The sequence below is a fragment of the Cottoperca gobio genome, chromosome 1 (genome assembly GCF_900634415.1).
Source record: "Cottoperca gobio chromosome 1, fCotGob3.1, whole genome shotgun sequence".
Lineage (NCBI taxonomy): Eukaryota > Metazoa > Chordata > Actinopteri > Perciformes > Bovichtidae > Cottoperca > Cottoperca gobio.
The window spans coordinates 13,341,809-13,358,642 of record NC_041355.1 but is presented as its reverse complement, the minus strand read 5'-3'; the positions used below and the strand labels follow the sequence as shown (position 1 = coordinate 13,358,642).

Here is a 16,834-nt window from a genome sequence, read left to right as displayed (position 1 = left end):
ATTCACATTCTTATGCACTGTCATGCACACAGCCCCAGCATATAGTGTTGCTGCCATCACTGCAGAATCCCTGAAAGTAGTGAGGGTGAAACCCACAGATATAATATTAGCCAGCCACCCTGCTGGGGATCAGACCAATAACTTTTAAGCTACTGGCTGGCAATCTCTACCTCGATTGTGTTTTTACACGCATCTCACCACTATAACTGTAGAAAATGCAACACTATATAAATGAAAATCACTGGTCATACTGGTCCTGGAATGTCATTTACTTCATGATTTCTTTTCCTCATCCTAAAATTCCAGGCAATTTTATGTTTCCAGTGACAGGTGGTGCAGCGTTGACAAAGTTTCAAAAGTGCCAGCATGGAGAGTTATAGCACAGCAATATGCAGCGACATTACAGCATTTCAACTCAGTGAAGGAACCACACACACACACACACACACACACACACACACACACGTACCTTCTGTGCGGATGGTGAAGGGGGAGTCCCCCAGTCTCTTGGCTGAGAACTGCCCCCCCAGAGAGGTCATTAGAAAGCAAAGGCTGAAGAAGCCTATTCCCACCACGAATATCCTGCAACACATGGGGAGGAGAGAGGGAATAGGTGAAAAAGGAGTTGAGATAGATAGACATATGTATAAGGAAGGGCAGGTAAATAGATGTTTTGGGTCAGTAGATGGGAAATATAAAAATGAAGAACGAGAGCACGAGAGAGAGAGATATTTGGTGGCAGAAAAAGGAGTGGATAAAGAGCAAGAGGCATGAAAAACAAAAGGAAGAATGTAGGCAGATGAGCAAGACGACAATTATGGAAGACAGGTTTGCAGGAAAGAATGATTGGCAGCGGGACAAAAAGAGGAAGGCAACATAGAGGTGAAAAGAGGAGGGGTTGAGGGAGAATGTGGAGGAGAGCAGAAGCGGATGGGAAATAAGACAAGTCAGGAAAACACTTCCAGAAGGCAGAGCAGCAATCACATGTGAAAAGTTGAAATTTGAAGCCAAAGGGCACTTGAAACATTTTAGGGTTTTGATTTTATTGGTTGGTATATATATATATATCTAGGACAACTGCCAAAATAAGGGTGAGCAGTTTGTCACTAAGTGCAGGCGAAATGGGTGTGACAGTTTGTGTAATATCAGAGGCGCACAGAGGGGAAGGGAAGAAGGGGCGAGGAGAGGACAGATGAAAGGCAAAAATATTCAGACGTTTAGATAGCTAACATGCTAAGTGAAGTCTCAGCACACACACACTGGTCACACTCACGCAGTCTGAAATACACAAAATGATCCCAACAAAAACAGGATATGAAATACTGTGTCACCAAATAGCTTTATATTCTAAGGCCAGTTTTCTGATTTGTTGCATTTAAAATGTCTTGGTGAGGGACAAAATGTTTGTTCAAGTCTTTTCTTTAAAAAAAATATATATGCATACAAGATGTACAGTAAGAGGGGGATCGGTTGCTACAATAGCTTGTAGTATTACAGTGTACAGTATTTAATTCCACTGTACAGTATTTCATATGTATACATTTGACTGATTCCTGCATTTTACTTGCAACATTATGTCTCTTGCACCATTTTATTTCTTTATTTCTTGTGTTATGCCTTAAAGTATAATGTTGCATTGTTGGAGGAGCCTCGGACTTCAGATCGTCATTGCCAACTACCAATGTAGCTTTTGTGCATATGACAATAAAGCCTTTGAATCTTTAAATCTTTCTGCTGTCCATACTGACCCAAAGGATATCCTTTTTAATGTGATCGGGGGCAAAATCCACATTCCTCTGTTTAACTAAAGCTAAACATGAGGCTGCAGGACCCTGAGTTAGCCAAGTGGGTACCCTCGTAGCAAGTATGGACAACAGATATGACTTCAGCCACCAATAACTCTTGAAATGTAATCTATATGTTGGCCATCCATCAGGATGTGGGTGCCACAATCTGTAGCGCAGATCTTGCTTTGAGACATTAACTTCTTCTTTACCCCACGTTGTGGCACAGATCTGACATTTGAAACGCTGCCGTGCCTCAGAAGGGAAAATAAAAATGGAGACACCGTGTGGATTCTCAGTTGTTAGAAATCTGTGAGAGAAGCAGATCTTTGACTTAAAAGAGTTGAAAATCAGTGTAAATCCTGCCCTAGTTAAGCTACTCGGTTCACTGTGTATGGATCAAAGGTTATCTTATGATGCCGAGACTCTTCGGGGAACCAGATAGGCAAAGCTGTGATTCTTATCCGCTGGACAACATACTAGTCAGCCCTTGTGACTAACAAGTCCCACTTTAAAAATGCTTGCGCTCTGCTGCTAACCCCCACAAGACAACGTTCTTGGAAGCTTAAGTGGTGCAGTACAAAGGAAGATTTATGTGACAAAGAAAGGCTTACACTCCAGCACCTACACTGTACATTTGAGCAGCTAAAGATATTTAACTGAACGTCCTCATCCTCATGTTTTGGTTAAATGCATTGTAGTTTTTAAAAACAACACACGCAGGAAGAAAAGGAACTTTTGTTATAATTATCACAATTCACTTCATAATTCAAAGGCCAACCTTGCAAAGGTAACCTTCAAACTCATAACTTCTGCATCAGAGGTTGGACAAATTGAATGTTAACATAACAAATGAATAAATTATTCATAACTGTTGCTTTCTCTTCAAAGCCAGGAAAGAGCTGTTTGCTTGAATGCATGGCCCAGTGTGAAATCTGACGGCACATCCTGGAACGGTAAGTAGCTCTGAGCTCCAGTCACGCAAAGTTCTGAACAAAAGCTCTTAATATTGATGAGGCCGTAAGAAATGAGTTCCGACCAACAGCAAGGCAGAATGGCCCACTTAAAAGAACATTTGCTCGATTGATCTGATTGACCTAAAGGGATCACGATGATGTTGAATAATCTGTTAAGTATAGAGCGTGGCGGTTTGGCAAGCTCCCCGGGTGACTTTATGTTCCAAGACAGAGCCCGTGCGTCTTGTCCTGACTCGTAATACAGCGGCTTCAAGGACAGACGGTGGGATGTGGGTCTTTGAGAGGAAACTTTAATACAGCACAAGAACATATTGACAGCGAATAATCATCATCAAGAGCAAGGCTCTTATCTAATGGGTTGCATCAAACATGATTACAGCTATACAGTCGTTGCAGTTAAACTGGTCATTTATCTTCGTTTTCCATACGTGTTGGAAGCAAAGTGATCGGATTACATTTGAAACTGGAGTTGGATGTAATGAATTACAGCACTGATTACACTTGTAACAAGACAAACTGGAATGAAAAGGCTACTATTTGAAATGTATCAACTTCATCTGCCGGTGGCGGAAACTGATTTATAGACAACCTTTAAATGTGATGATCACTGATCGTCAGGATTACAGCAACACGCTTTAACTGATTTAACACGCTTTAAACTGATTTATTTATTGATTTACACTGAAATTATATATTCATACTGTATTTACAGCAAAGTCCCAGCATCTAAGCAGCTGGCACGTGCTCATTCACTATGGCTTCTTATTGTCCTCTCTCTCTCTCTCTCTCCCAAAAAACTGTAATGTTGTGAAAAAATTAAACATTTCCGCCTCCATCTGTTCCGGACATATTGTGGAGTGAATTAGAAAAGCTCAATCACTGTCAGAAGACCACAGAGCAGCAATACATTCATTTATGTGAATCCAATCCCAAACACTCATTACAATGATGGGATTATTTGTCATGAATATGACGCCATGATCCTGAGCTACTTTATACCACCACGGATGATGCACTTACTACACAACCATATGGTCAGAAACCCAAGTAGGTGGAAGCAGAACATTAAAATCGCTGACCTGATTTAGATGTTTATACATTTCAACTGCCCCATTTTTTTGTTTTGTATACTTGTCCTTGGTGCTTTGTGTTATTACAGTAAGGAAAACTGAAGAGGCCCAATGACAAGTTTGAAAAGATAAAGGGGTTACACAGAGGACATGAAGCAACACTGGCTGACTTTACAGTTTACCATTACACATTTTCTAATACACTTTATCTCTTCTCTCTGTGATCTAAGGATGGATACTCCTTTGTGTGTCTGTGCAGGAAAAAAACAGCAGTGCTTCTAAGCAACACAGAGATTTGATGGAACGAGAAAGGAGAGAAAAAATAATAATATTCAGTTCATGCGGGTGAGCAGAAGTTGGCCTGATGCTGTCCTAGGGCGATCGTTTCCGCTCTTATCATTGAGCCGTTTTCCAAACTGGCGTTAGGTGGGTGATACGAGGGGATTAGGCCCCGGTCTTGCCTGACGAGTCTTTAATTAACAGGCTTAAAGTAAATGCTCTGCTCCCTATAATTGGATCAGAAGGAGAGATCCGCTATCAGCTAATTGGCTTCCTCACACATATAGACTTATCAGATTTTGCCTCTAGGTACATGTAGATGATTTTGAAGCGAGAGGAGGATGTTAGTTGAGCTGTTTTCCAAGAAACTTTTCCTGGCACGTGATCTAGCTTAATATCAGACGTGTCGACTAATATTCCTCTTGGCTGGAAATCAGGACACAGTTACTTATCTTTATTGCCTCTAAAATATGTCTACTGCTGCTCCAGTGATATAAGATGCAAAGTCACAATATCCATAGATCAAGTCTGGCCAGGCCAATTTATCTATCCCAAGGTTTTGTGTCTTTTTCCTGTCAAAACTATCAAATAAAAAGGAAAAAATGTATAATTCAGTTAAATGACTGTAAACCAATACCTGGGCTGGAGATCTGCTTTAATTTTGAACATGATACACACACACACAACTCACCTGGGACATGCTCTCATTGTCTGTGTTGTCAAGGCTTGTGTAGCTTTGTCACAAAGCTGCTTCATTGAGTGTGTGAATAAATGCTTGATCTACTGACAGCTGCTGTATTGTATTAGTAATTCAATGCAGAATTAATGTAACCATCACAGGCGACATTATTGCTCCAGCCCACTACAGCGATTGTTTAGCAAATCCAACAGTATTAGTCGGTGGAAAGTGGATTAAAGGTGAATGGTACTATCTACTGAAAGAGATACTTGAGCTTGTGTATTGATAGTCACTGCTGCTTTTAATCTCCAGCTCATTGAAATGATGCCATTATTATACACCTATCAGGGCAAATGAAGGAAAGCAGGTTGGCACAGCATGGCTCAATGGGGTGTAAAGTATCAACTGTATAAGTGGTTAACATGTGTAACAGATTCCCCTTTATACCTTCTCAAACAAAGCCCAGCCACACAGTGATAACAGAGCTATCCATGCAGTAACAAACTAAATTAGAGCACAGCTGATGGGTAATACAGGCTTATTGACAATGGCTTCCTCGTGATTTATAGCTGCGTGTTGTCCCTTTATCCATGTGAATCTTAAGTGGAGAAACACCTGGTGTGAGTGGTGACACACACACACACACAGACCTCATGATGTTAGCTACACAATGACAAGATAGTGCATGCAAGCAGTGAAGGAAAAAAAACACATTGTAAATCAATATAAAATCAACCACACTGCTAGAGGGTAAATAGGAAACTGGGTTCAGAATAACGTCGTCAGCTCTTTGTCTCTTACCTGAACGGTTTGAACGTCACGAGACATCTTCTGACCATTATTTTACCGTCGGTGCTGCGAGTAATCATTTCCCAAAACGAGCGACCCCTGACATGGCTGCTGACCTCCCAACCTGGAACTTGACTTGACCAAACATTTCTATCTGCGTCCCATCTAGCGGTCCACGGCGGCAGGTAACGAGGTTTTTTTTTTTTTTTAAACGAAAACGGCACCCATTAGTGCTTCTTTATCCCTCCGGTGGAAAGTTTTACACAGCAAGTCTGCTTTCCAGTGTGTGAAAATGTGATTTAAAGCGTTATTCCGTCGTCACACTGGATCTCAGGTGAAGTCGCTGCAGGTTGTGTCGACCGTTGGAGTCATATCCGATGTGAGTTCTTTAAAAATAGAAGGAAAAATAGCGTTGTTGTTGTCAAACATGTGAGTAAAAGTATGTGTCGTTTGATATCTACGTTGTCTCTGTGGAGGCTTTTCACGGAGAGGAGAGCTAGCTTTATGGACGTTTTAACTTCACGGCGAAGCCAGCGCGAGTGTGGCAAGTAAGCCGTGTTGCCTCGTATTCGTTCACATCTGAAGAGGCAAGTTAGCTTTAGTAGCGTCCAAAACGTCCGGTTGACCGTTTCAAAATAATAGCTTTGTTCACGAGCGATCATTTCTAATAATGGCAAGAGGCAAAGCAACACAAATATGTCATGTTAAGCCGTCTCATTTGTATTTATAATAATAATAATAATAATAATAATAATAATAATAATAATAATAATAATAATAATAATAATAATAATAATAATAATAACAATACATTTTATTTGTAAAGCGCCTTTCCAAGCTAAAAGCAATCTCAAGGCACTAATAATGCTTATAAAACCCATAGGATAAAACCTAAAATCACAAATGTTTCCCCAGAGGACTTAACAATCGGTACTTAACAAATAATATCCTACCCTACGGTGTCAGCCAAAAAGAAGAAGAAATATTATAAAACAAAAAAAAAGAAAGAAAATAAATAAATGTAACTTTATAAGGAATCACATACTTGCGTTTCTAATCAACCACATTATGTGATGTTTGTTTTTGTGGTTTTTATTTTGTTTAAAATATGTTTCATGAAACAAAGGTAAGAGAGTGTAAATGGGTTAATTTGCTTCATGTATAACCTGGTGATCCTGTGGCCAGAATCTTTTTGATTACTGTGTCTCTACTCTGTTATGTTTGATGTGATTGTGCTGAAAAATAATAAACACTTCATTCTACCAAGCAGGTCTAAAGAGCCCCATTGATTTGAGGAAAAAGGTTTTGTCATTCATTTCAATAGCAGAATTGCCCTAGAGGCTATTGGCTAAAGCACTTAAACCAGTACTTTTCATCACATTTTGTGATTTTATTTGGGAGGCAAATCCGCACAACTTCCTGTATCGTTGTGGCTTCCTCGAGCTGACTTGATACTGGTCCAGCGGACAGATCATGATGGTCTGAAGCTTTCGCAGCCGCATTCACCTCTGTATGGCGCCATCTACAGCTTTAAATTGTGACATGAAAAGCACTCACGTAGCACTCAAAACTACTTACTATAGCCTACTTTTCTTCTATGCAGCTTATCAAAGGACCATTTCTTTATGTGGTTCTGAACTGTATGTGTCGGAGTGCTCCTTTGATTCCTTCCAGTGATTCGTATTGCTTTAGGAACTTGTTTTGGCGTCTCTTTGGTGGTGACTGACAATGGAACAATATGGGATGCTCTGTGTTGAGCATCGCAGTTGATCATTTCAGCACCGCGGACAGCGAATGCGATCAAGATGCAACAGCGGCACCCAGCGGCAGGTAGTATCACAGCAGCAGTCGAGGAAATACTGTGAAGTGTAAAACTTAAGAAAATAATAATAGTGGTCACTTAAAATTACACCCACAAAATACACCACTTATGGCACTGCATATAATTAGCCCAAACACATGTGGAGAGCCCCAAGATACAACTTCAAACAATTGTATTTGTCCAGTTAAAGTATTTGCTGTCAGTTTTAGTTGTAGCACAGATTATAAAGTCTTCTTGGCCAGCGGAGCATTGGAGCAGAAATGGAGGCAGAAAGGAGAGATCTGCAGGGGACCGGACCAAAGATGACAGTGAAATCTCAGACTCCCTTCATGCATCACTTGCCCTGGTACATGTGGATTTGATTGACAGCCCACCGCCACCCATGCAGGCTGCCCCTTCTCTGCGGGTTGTGGGAATAGTTCTGCTGTATCAGTGAGAATCCACAGGGCAAACATGGGATTTTTACACCTTTTTGTGTGTGTGTGTGTGTGTGTGTGTGTGTGTGTGTGTGTGTGTGTGTGTGTGTGTGTGTGTGTGTGTGTGTGTGTGTGTGTGTGTGTGTGTGTGTGTGTGTGTGTACTGCTTGCATAAACACGCACACATACAGGCATACTCATGCACATGCACACACAGTAGTAGAAATCACTGAAGTTTAAAAGGCATTTAGTCAGACACAGAGAATACCCTAAGGTGCAAAGCTTCACCTTGCTATATAGACATTATACCTGCCTCAGTTTTAATGAATCATTCAGAAACTGTTGCCTTATCTGCACGCTCTTTTTTGTTGCTATTTCTGGTCCAGTCCTCCTCCCACTCAGTTGGTTAAGTTACCTCCACAGCACTTGTCACAATTCCTCATTTGCTGTCTATCTTGAAACAGCATCTAGCCCGAGGCTGTGCTAACCAGCATCTGTAAAGCCACCACTGGAACAGAAAGCAGCCTATCTGTAATAATACAAAAGGCTGTCCTGATGTGTTTTTCACGTCTCTTGTGCTGCACATTTAGTGTTGTTGTGCTTTCTTTTAAAATCGCTTTGTTGTTGTTGATGTCTATACATGACATCATCACCTAGCAAATGATAAATACCCTCAAATGTACTCATGATTATATAGCTAGAATCAGGCTCCATTCAGATGTACCCTTAAACGGACACTGTACCTTCTGTTTCCTGCCGGCCTATACACCTTGCCAAATGATTGTAACTAAACTAATCAATAGTTTAGGGATTTGTGATTCGTCAGCTAATCAATGTGGCCTTTTGACTAATGTGCTCAAAATAGTTTAGCAGCCAAAGATCCATCAATACGCTCTTTTAGGAAGAATCCAACACAAGATGATTTACAGAGTGAAAGACATACTGCAAAATCACTTTCTTAGCATTTGGAAGAGTTCAAATGTTAAAAACCCAAATAATAATATGGAATTTGAATTGAATAGCTTGAAAATATGAAAATGAAACAGAAAGAGATCCAACAAATGTTAAACTCAACACCATAAGCACACATACAACAACTTTGCAGAATACAAAGTGAATGATAAATAACACACTAAGACATACATTCACAAAGAGACAGAGCAAGAGATATAAACATCAAGAGACAACACTCCTTACTTATTTTCTTGGAGGATGGATGACTAAACTAGAAGGCGAGCTCAATCCATCCATCAACAAAGTCAGGCGAGCATACATGGACATTTGTTTCAACTTATTTTATCTGCCCCACAAAGTTGTTATCAGATTTCTTCTGTAGCAAACTCTCCTACCAAGGGGAAGTAGTGACCTTGAAAATAACAGTGCAAAAGCAGTGTCTGTCGTGGAGTTAGTTACAGGGTGTAGTTCCCTGTAGGAAAGCCTAAATTGAGAATTTTCTCGTTACAAAACAATTAATAAAAAAGCTAAACATTTTATGGAAATGCTTTTAATTCAATTGCAAAGACATTATCCTTACGCTTGAAACTGGATTTAAAGAACACTTTTATTGTTCTAAGTGCTTCTGTTCATTTATAAAATGATCTTAAAAACCAGAGCAGCCCATGATGTCATGATGTATTGTGTCGGAAAGAAAAGACATTAGAGCTTGAGCTTGCGGTGCCACTCTCCTGTCGCATGGACTACGTGTGCATCACTGTAACATTTTTCTCACTGGTCTTCTTGATTTGCATGGTTTTCCAAAGCCATTGGTCCATGTATGCTTTTTTGTTTGTTTGTCAACATACACTTACACTGATTATGCTGCAGGCTGACAACACAGACATCTGGCAGCCTGATTTTCTTCTAGACTGCTTTTAAGACCAGACACGGTCTAAACAGACATGCACTGGATGATTGGTGTTTATAATCTTGTGCTGTGTGAGGGGTTAAGGAATCCATTTAGCTTGCAAATGTCAGTGAGCAGCCCGCAGGATTATCTCAAGCATGTTTGATTTTCACATGTTAAATTATCTTAACAAATCTGGATAGAGGGAGCAACACAAATCCGAGAATGAGATAATGACAGATCGTAACGTGCAGAGAAAAATAAATCATAACAATTTGATGAGCGATTATAAAACTAATCAACACTCAACAGTCTTATGTTTGATAAAGTTGCACTCAATTAATCTAAATTATCCTACTAGCCTCATTTGCAAATATATCCGATTAGTTTGTTAAGAAATAGATTAAGTTAAATGTTTCTTGCAGAAAAAACTGAACATTTATTTCATAATTATTATGTTAAATGAAGTAAATATGTATTAAAGTTTTGCATTTGTATGATATATAAAAAAAGATTAGCATAGCAACAGTACATGTTTGCTGTTTTTGTTTATACACTAACCCCTAGTACTATGTGATGATGAGTTACATTTAACCAATTAAATTGTACCTAACAATGGCTATTCCTAAATGGTGGTGTAACAGACATTATGTGTCTGGATGAGGCCAATGATCCTGTTTTGTGAGCCGATGCAGAAGCTGTTTATCGAGACAGCAGCATAAATTGATTTTCTGCTTCTGGACTCAGCAAAGGTTAAAGCCACTTCCTCATTTCTAAATGCATCTCGCAGGAACAAAGTGTAGGAAGAGTCAGCTAAACAAAATGCGAGTGATTTATGCTGGTTATTATAAAGGTACGTTACTGTCACAAGTGGAGTTGAGGACAACTGACTTCAAACTCTGATCACGTATATCAGTGTCATGCAACCGTGGCAAGAAGTCTAATTTAATTTTCTCTGGCAGAGAAGAGAAACTGCAACAAAAAAAAAGAAGGAAAACGACGTTGTGTCGCAGTCCTTAAGGTATGTCAAAAATACACCCAGCTGGAAAGATACATCAAGCGAAGGCAATAAATGACTTTATGTGCAAAATATACAGGCCTGTCCCCATATCTGTTTAGGAGTAAATATTTACGTTTGGCAGGTGGTCCGAAACACAACTGGATAAGTAAATAGGCAACATTTTGCTCACAAGATTGCCATATCAACTTTAAAGGTGATTATACATGAGTGTATTTGCAGCTTGTTCACATTAGATTATATGTTCTCATTTGTTGCTGAATGAGTAGAGCAGACACAGTGTATACTGCTCTTATTTACTGCAAGAAGAACTACAATTTACTCTTGCTAAAAGTCTTCTGTTTTACACACGTGGGATAAACACGTGTGCTTCTATAATCAAATGGAATTTGAAAAGTATTCTCACACAGGTTACATTTATGCCACAGTGTTGAACTGAACCACGTTCTGCTGCACAGAAAAAAAAGTGGAAATTAGACCAGGCAATGTAATAAGCCTCTCTTTGTTAATTAAGACCCACTCAGTTTTTGTCTCAAACTCACTCTTTCCATCCCGTCCTCCCTGGTGTACCAAACAAAGACGGGCTAATTGGGAGTTTGGAGTCAGCCACAAAAAACAAACAAAAAACAATCCATTACCTCTGAACTTTAATTGAAAACAGAGCCTGGAGTTAATTACTAATCATTAATCATCCCATTCACCTCCAGATACTTTTAGTTTAGTTTTCATTTCACCAACTTCTTTTCATTTTTTATACAAACCCTCCCTCTGCATGGGAAACCGTGGAAAAGAGGGATCAAGACAAAACAGATCAGATAAATGGAGGGATGACATAAATCGAAGGTGGAATAGAGAATAGACATGATGAGGGAACATAACAATAACGGAGATTGATTTATCTGTAATGAATGAGGGAAATGGCTTGGTCTAGTGATTTGTCCCAGTCACGTCCGTGTTGATTACGGGACGTTTTGTGAGAGGTTGAAAGACGATAGTGTATTGTGATGCTGATTGACAGCGCAGGTCGACACACGAAAGACAATTTGCATTTTCAATACATTCGAAATTGACTTTATTCTCCTCTGTGGTTTGACACTCGCTCTCTCTCTCACACACACACACACACACACACACACATACACACACACACACACACACACACAGTAATACACGACCCTCTGCAGTGTAAGAGTGACAGCTACACATTTACCCTGTGTGAGTCGGTGTGGGATTTGGAAATAGTAGCAAAAGAATCTCTCTCAAAATAGACCAAGTGGAGCCAAATTATTTACTGTAAACAAACTCTAATATTGAAAACAAGGTATTAATATAAGAATATTTGATACAGCCATGATAAGTTAAAGCTCATTAATTACATCACACACGCACAAACACACACACATATACACACACACACACACACACACACACACACACACACACACACACACACACACACACACACACACACACACACACACACAAAAAGCACTTTTGTTAAGCAGACTTCTCTGACAGCCAGCAGCCCTCAGCCTGAAAGGAGCAGTCATCTGAGTGTGGCATCACTGAGCAACGGCGTAGGGGAAAGGCCTGCGGGGGCCACTGAGGGCCCTAATACTGACACTGTGACTGACACATTCTGTGACAGCTGGGCATGGTATATACAGGGATGAGAAGCATCTTCCCAGAGACAGAATAGAGCTGATGCCTGCATTGTGATCCAAACAGAAATTCTCTCTGCGGCTTACTGTCTCACAAAACACAGCTGGAAGCCAACAGACATTCTGTCCTGGCAGAAGAAACTACTGGCGGTACATAAAAAGTTTAAAATGATATTCTAAAGTTATGCACACCCACACAAGGCAGGAGAGCCTCTCCCTTCTCTTCTTCATTCTGTTCTCCGAGTGACGTCTCTGACTGTCAGTAGCAAATGGAGAAAAGAGGAGTGATTGAGCTCATTTACTTTCCACCTTATGTGGCAATAAAAAGACAGACCAGGGCAAAATCAATAGAGGTTTATAAAGGTAGCTGTTGAGCTATAGATATAACGCTATGACCGCTCTGAATTAAACAGAGTGAGGTGGAGGCAAAGCAAGAGGGGAGCAATTGAAAGTTGGATAACCAGACAAACTGACCTGTTTTGAGGTGAGCTTTACATCAATATGTAGGATGAATACTAGTTTCTAGTGATGGGGTCAGATGAGGTCTATGATATAGGCGGCGCACAAGAAAAAACACTATCATCTTCAATGAGTTTGGGATGCCCACGTACCAATTTTCGCAGCAATTCAACCTGCGCTGGCTGTGCTCTGTTTTACCAGCTCTGCACAACACTGTACCCCCAATATCTAATTGTCTACAATGGGAGTGACAGTGTCCTAAATAGGACAAATGGTGCGAGTGCTCTGAGAAGGCAGTGATGTGTCAAACACTGCCATGGTTGGTAAGAGGTTGCAGAGCCAGAGTGATTAAAGCAATGAATCAACCAGTGGGGAGGTCTCGGCTGCTGGCGTCATCTCACGCGCAAGCTGGCTATTCAGGGCGCCCATAAGCAGAAACAGCAATTCTTCACTAAAACTAGAGAACAAATTGTGCGTATGTGTGTGTGTGTCTGAGAGGGAGAGATGTTTCAATGTAGACGCATTGTTTTTCACTCTCATTTCATTCTCAATCTTTGCTAGCCGAAACAAGACTCATAAATCTAGAAAGCACATGAGTGTGGAGGGCCACAATCACTTTGTAATGCTGTGAGCAAATGAGTTCAGGTGTTACCTGCAGGTGTGTAGTGGAGCGGAGCGAGGCTCTACTGTGTTTATGCCTAACACAGCAAGATAGAATCAACATTTCATTAGACTAAACTAAAAATATGAAAAATACATGGGCGTATAGACTGAAGCAAAAATAAAACCAGACTTTGTAGCATAACAAACTTTGTGAACAAACATTCTTCTCTGCATGTAAAACTGCAGAGAATAAGAGCATGCTAGCATGTTCGTGTTAATGTTAATATAATGTTAACAGTAGTGTGACACAGTAAAATAGAATACAACTCCTAAAGCCATAAAAAAACTGGACCAAAATAAATCTGAATTTAAAACTAATAAATCCCAAACCATAGTAACCTTAGACAGAAAGAATAAGGGGGGGGGGGGGGGGCAATGACAACTAACCGTGGCCCTGCTGGCCACAATGACAGACACCAAGCCAATCCATTCTTGTTCTTCATTTAACGCCTCTGCCTGCATCGTTCATCCTATTCAAGTGAGGCGTCAATGCCAATATTTAGCAATATGAACTGTGATTGATGATGACACCCGCAGATTGCCACAATAACTACTCTCTCCACAACGACAGGATACTTATGTCTGTTTTAATTGACAGAGCAGAAACAACTGGGAAAGTAGCAGGAAGGATAATGGTCCAGTAGGAGATATTACATACAGGCATTGTTGATATAGAGTATATTATGATGATATTACTGTATTATAAGTTAAAGTCCGTCTGGATTTTGAATTTCAAAGATTTGCCATATGCAACAACCATTTTAAGGTGGATTTTCAAGCTGTCAAAACTATTTCAGTCCTTTGATTTCAAACTTAGACACGGTTATTATAATAGTGAGGGTGCGGAGCTTTGCTGAAGTGAATTGATGGTGCTTTGACTAAGTTCCTGCAGATAATATCTGATCCCATAACAAGCGGGCCTATTAGTTGATCAAGATGGACACCTTCAACGAGCTGCAAGACAATGAGTCCAGAGGGAGAGAGGATCAGAGGGGCCAAGTCCATTTTGATTCAGCAGCAGATCTTGGTATTTATAATGCTCAAAGTCAAATAAAATAACTCTACGAAGTGGCCTGGAAGTACACAAAGTGTTAATTGTGTACTGAGCATCACACTTACAATAAAATAACATTAGACTGTGATGATGATACTGGAGAGAGACCTGTGAAAAAAATTGTTGAACCAATTTGTGTCCCATCGGGGCAAACTGTGTGTGTGTGAATTATTCTGGCAAAGTGTAGCCTAATAACAGGGAATGAGAGGAAGAAGAACTGAAAGCCTTGATTTACACCCCTCATTTCCCTTTGATTATACGAGTGGTTGATGCGCTCACCTTGGACAGTTTTCATTAGGTGTGTGTCTCCGTGCCACAATAGGCTGTCGTAAAGTCAGTTGGTAGTGGCATGATCTTCTCATGCGCTATACTGAGTTCATTCCTGCCTCTTGTCACCATTCTAGTACAGCACATAGTTTTCAATGATAGGAGGTAGATTTACTGTCTTTGCTAGATTTGTCTACTTGAGATTTCAGGTAATTCTTGTGTTGAATTGGTCCTTGACATCATACAAAAGTAGAGAAAAGCAGGCATCATTTATTTATTTTTTTGTTGGCAACCATCGATTTTCCTAGCTAAAATAAACTGTCTCTGGCAGATTTGATTAGCTGTAGATAGATAGATAGCGTTGACTCTGGGAGTTGGCTGGCTTATTAATGTGTCCAGCTGACTTATTTGAAGCCTACAAAGTCTAAAAAATGAATTTGGTGGTTACATACAGTAAAATATATTGCTCTTGTAGGGTAGCTTGTGAGCTGTAAAATAGCTAGCACAGTGTTGAAAGTGTTTCTTTGTAATACAATGCTATTTCTATAATTATTGCGTTACTTGGTAACTTATGCTCTATTGTTAATATTTTCTGACAGTGTAACCTGTAGCTAACGCACATAATAACGTACTCAGCTTTTAATATGTTTAGCTAATGTTACTACTGCAGTTAAATAGGTAGCAAGCATACTAACATTTCATTAAAGCAGATGAACACACTTTTTGTAGTAGTGATGGCGAGATGAAGCTTCATGAAGCATTGAAGCTTTCCATCCAATTGGTTCGCTCATGGGCCGAAGCTTCATGGCGCTTCATTTGCTCTACTGCGCCATCAAGTGGACAATAAATGTAAAACCGGCGAAGTGCAAGGCTGCAGTGGATTTAAAGTATCTTTGCCCTGAAAATTCTTTGACTCACACATATAAGACTGAATATAATGTTCTATTTAAAAATAAAGATTGATGTTATTACGTGTTATTGAGAAGAGAGTGCCTGGAAAAGAATGTGGGCTTTTTACGCCTTAAATGATAGTGCAGTTTAAGATTGGACAGAGAGAAGGGGAATGACATGCAGCAAATAGCAGCAGGTCTGTTTCGAACCCCGGGCCGCTGCGGCATTTGAATGTGGGTCGCCTTCTCTACGAGCTACGCCACCAGGGATGTGTAATATACACGTTGGATGTACATTATATTTTCAACAGATTTAGATTTGGTATCTTTACTTGCTCACAAGGAAGATGATGCTAGTGTGCATAACAATTGTTTCGCTAGTTGGCTGGCTCCATAATGATCCAATACAAACGCAATACCAACAACTCAACAGCAACAATGCATACTACAACAACAACCCACACATTCGCGGTTATATAAAGTGTTGATTATGAGGGGGCTCAACTGCGGTTTGCTCCCCATTATATTTCAAATCGCACGCCAAAACCTGTTCCTGAATCAGTCACATGGTACGGCAGGTTCGCGAGGCTTCGAGCATCATCACGTACGTCATCAACACAAGCCTCGATACGCGCTTCACAAAAACCTTCCGCGATTACTCGACACACACTTCGAAGCCTCGACACGGAAGGACACATCGCTACTGTTTACTTCATTCCTTACACTTTTACCCATGTTTTTTTGATTTTGTCGGTAAAAAATACATCAGCCCTCTAAAATTCCTCTTTCGTACGTATTACTCACTCATAATTTCAAGTCACTGTGTATTTAGTAAGTCTCTTCACTTAATTGACAGGCCCCTTCATAGTCTATTATTTTCTACCTGTTAAAAAGCATTTATTCCCTGCTTTTGAAACCAGAAAAATATGAGCGATTAGCTATTCACCAGTAAATTGATAGGTTTTCATTTTGAAATATCATCTACAATCTGGTACTGTATGTGCGAGACAATAACATACACAATATTCAGACATCCTTTTTTTTAAATGTATTTTTCTAGAAGTACTACCTGTAGGCAATGTAAATATTCAAAATTCCTGACATTGTAATCAAAACAATGCACCAAACAGTAGGCACCATCTGAAAGCGATTGGAAAAACTCG

General features: G+C 40.0%; 1 protein-coding gene across 4 annotated transcripts in view; it reads right to left on the bottom strand.

The window, feature by feature from the left end:
- LOC115013261 (alpha-1,6-mannosylglycoprotein 6-beta-N-acetylglucosaminyltransferase B-like) overlaps positions 1-6,141 on the bottom strand; it is a 98,845-nt gene extending 92,704 nt beyond the window's left edge. For all 4 annotated transcript variants that reach the window (XM_029439399.1, XM_029439410.1, XM_029439427.1 and 1 more), the window contains exons 1-2: positions 5,591-6,141; positions 470-582 (exon numbers count right to left, since the gene is read on the bottom strand). In XM_029439399.1, coding sequence (XP_029295259.1) covers positions 470-582; positions 5,591-5,658 — 181 coding nt within the window. In that variant the 5' untranslated portion in view covers positions 5,659-6,141. The remainder of the gene's footprint in view (positions 1-469; positions 583-5,590) is intronic.
- Positions 6,142-16,834: the final 10,693 nt, after the last annotated feature.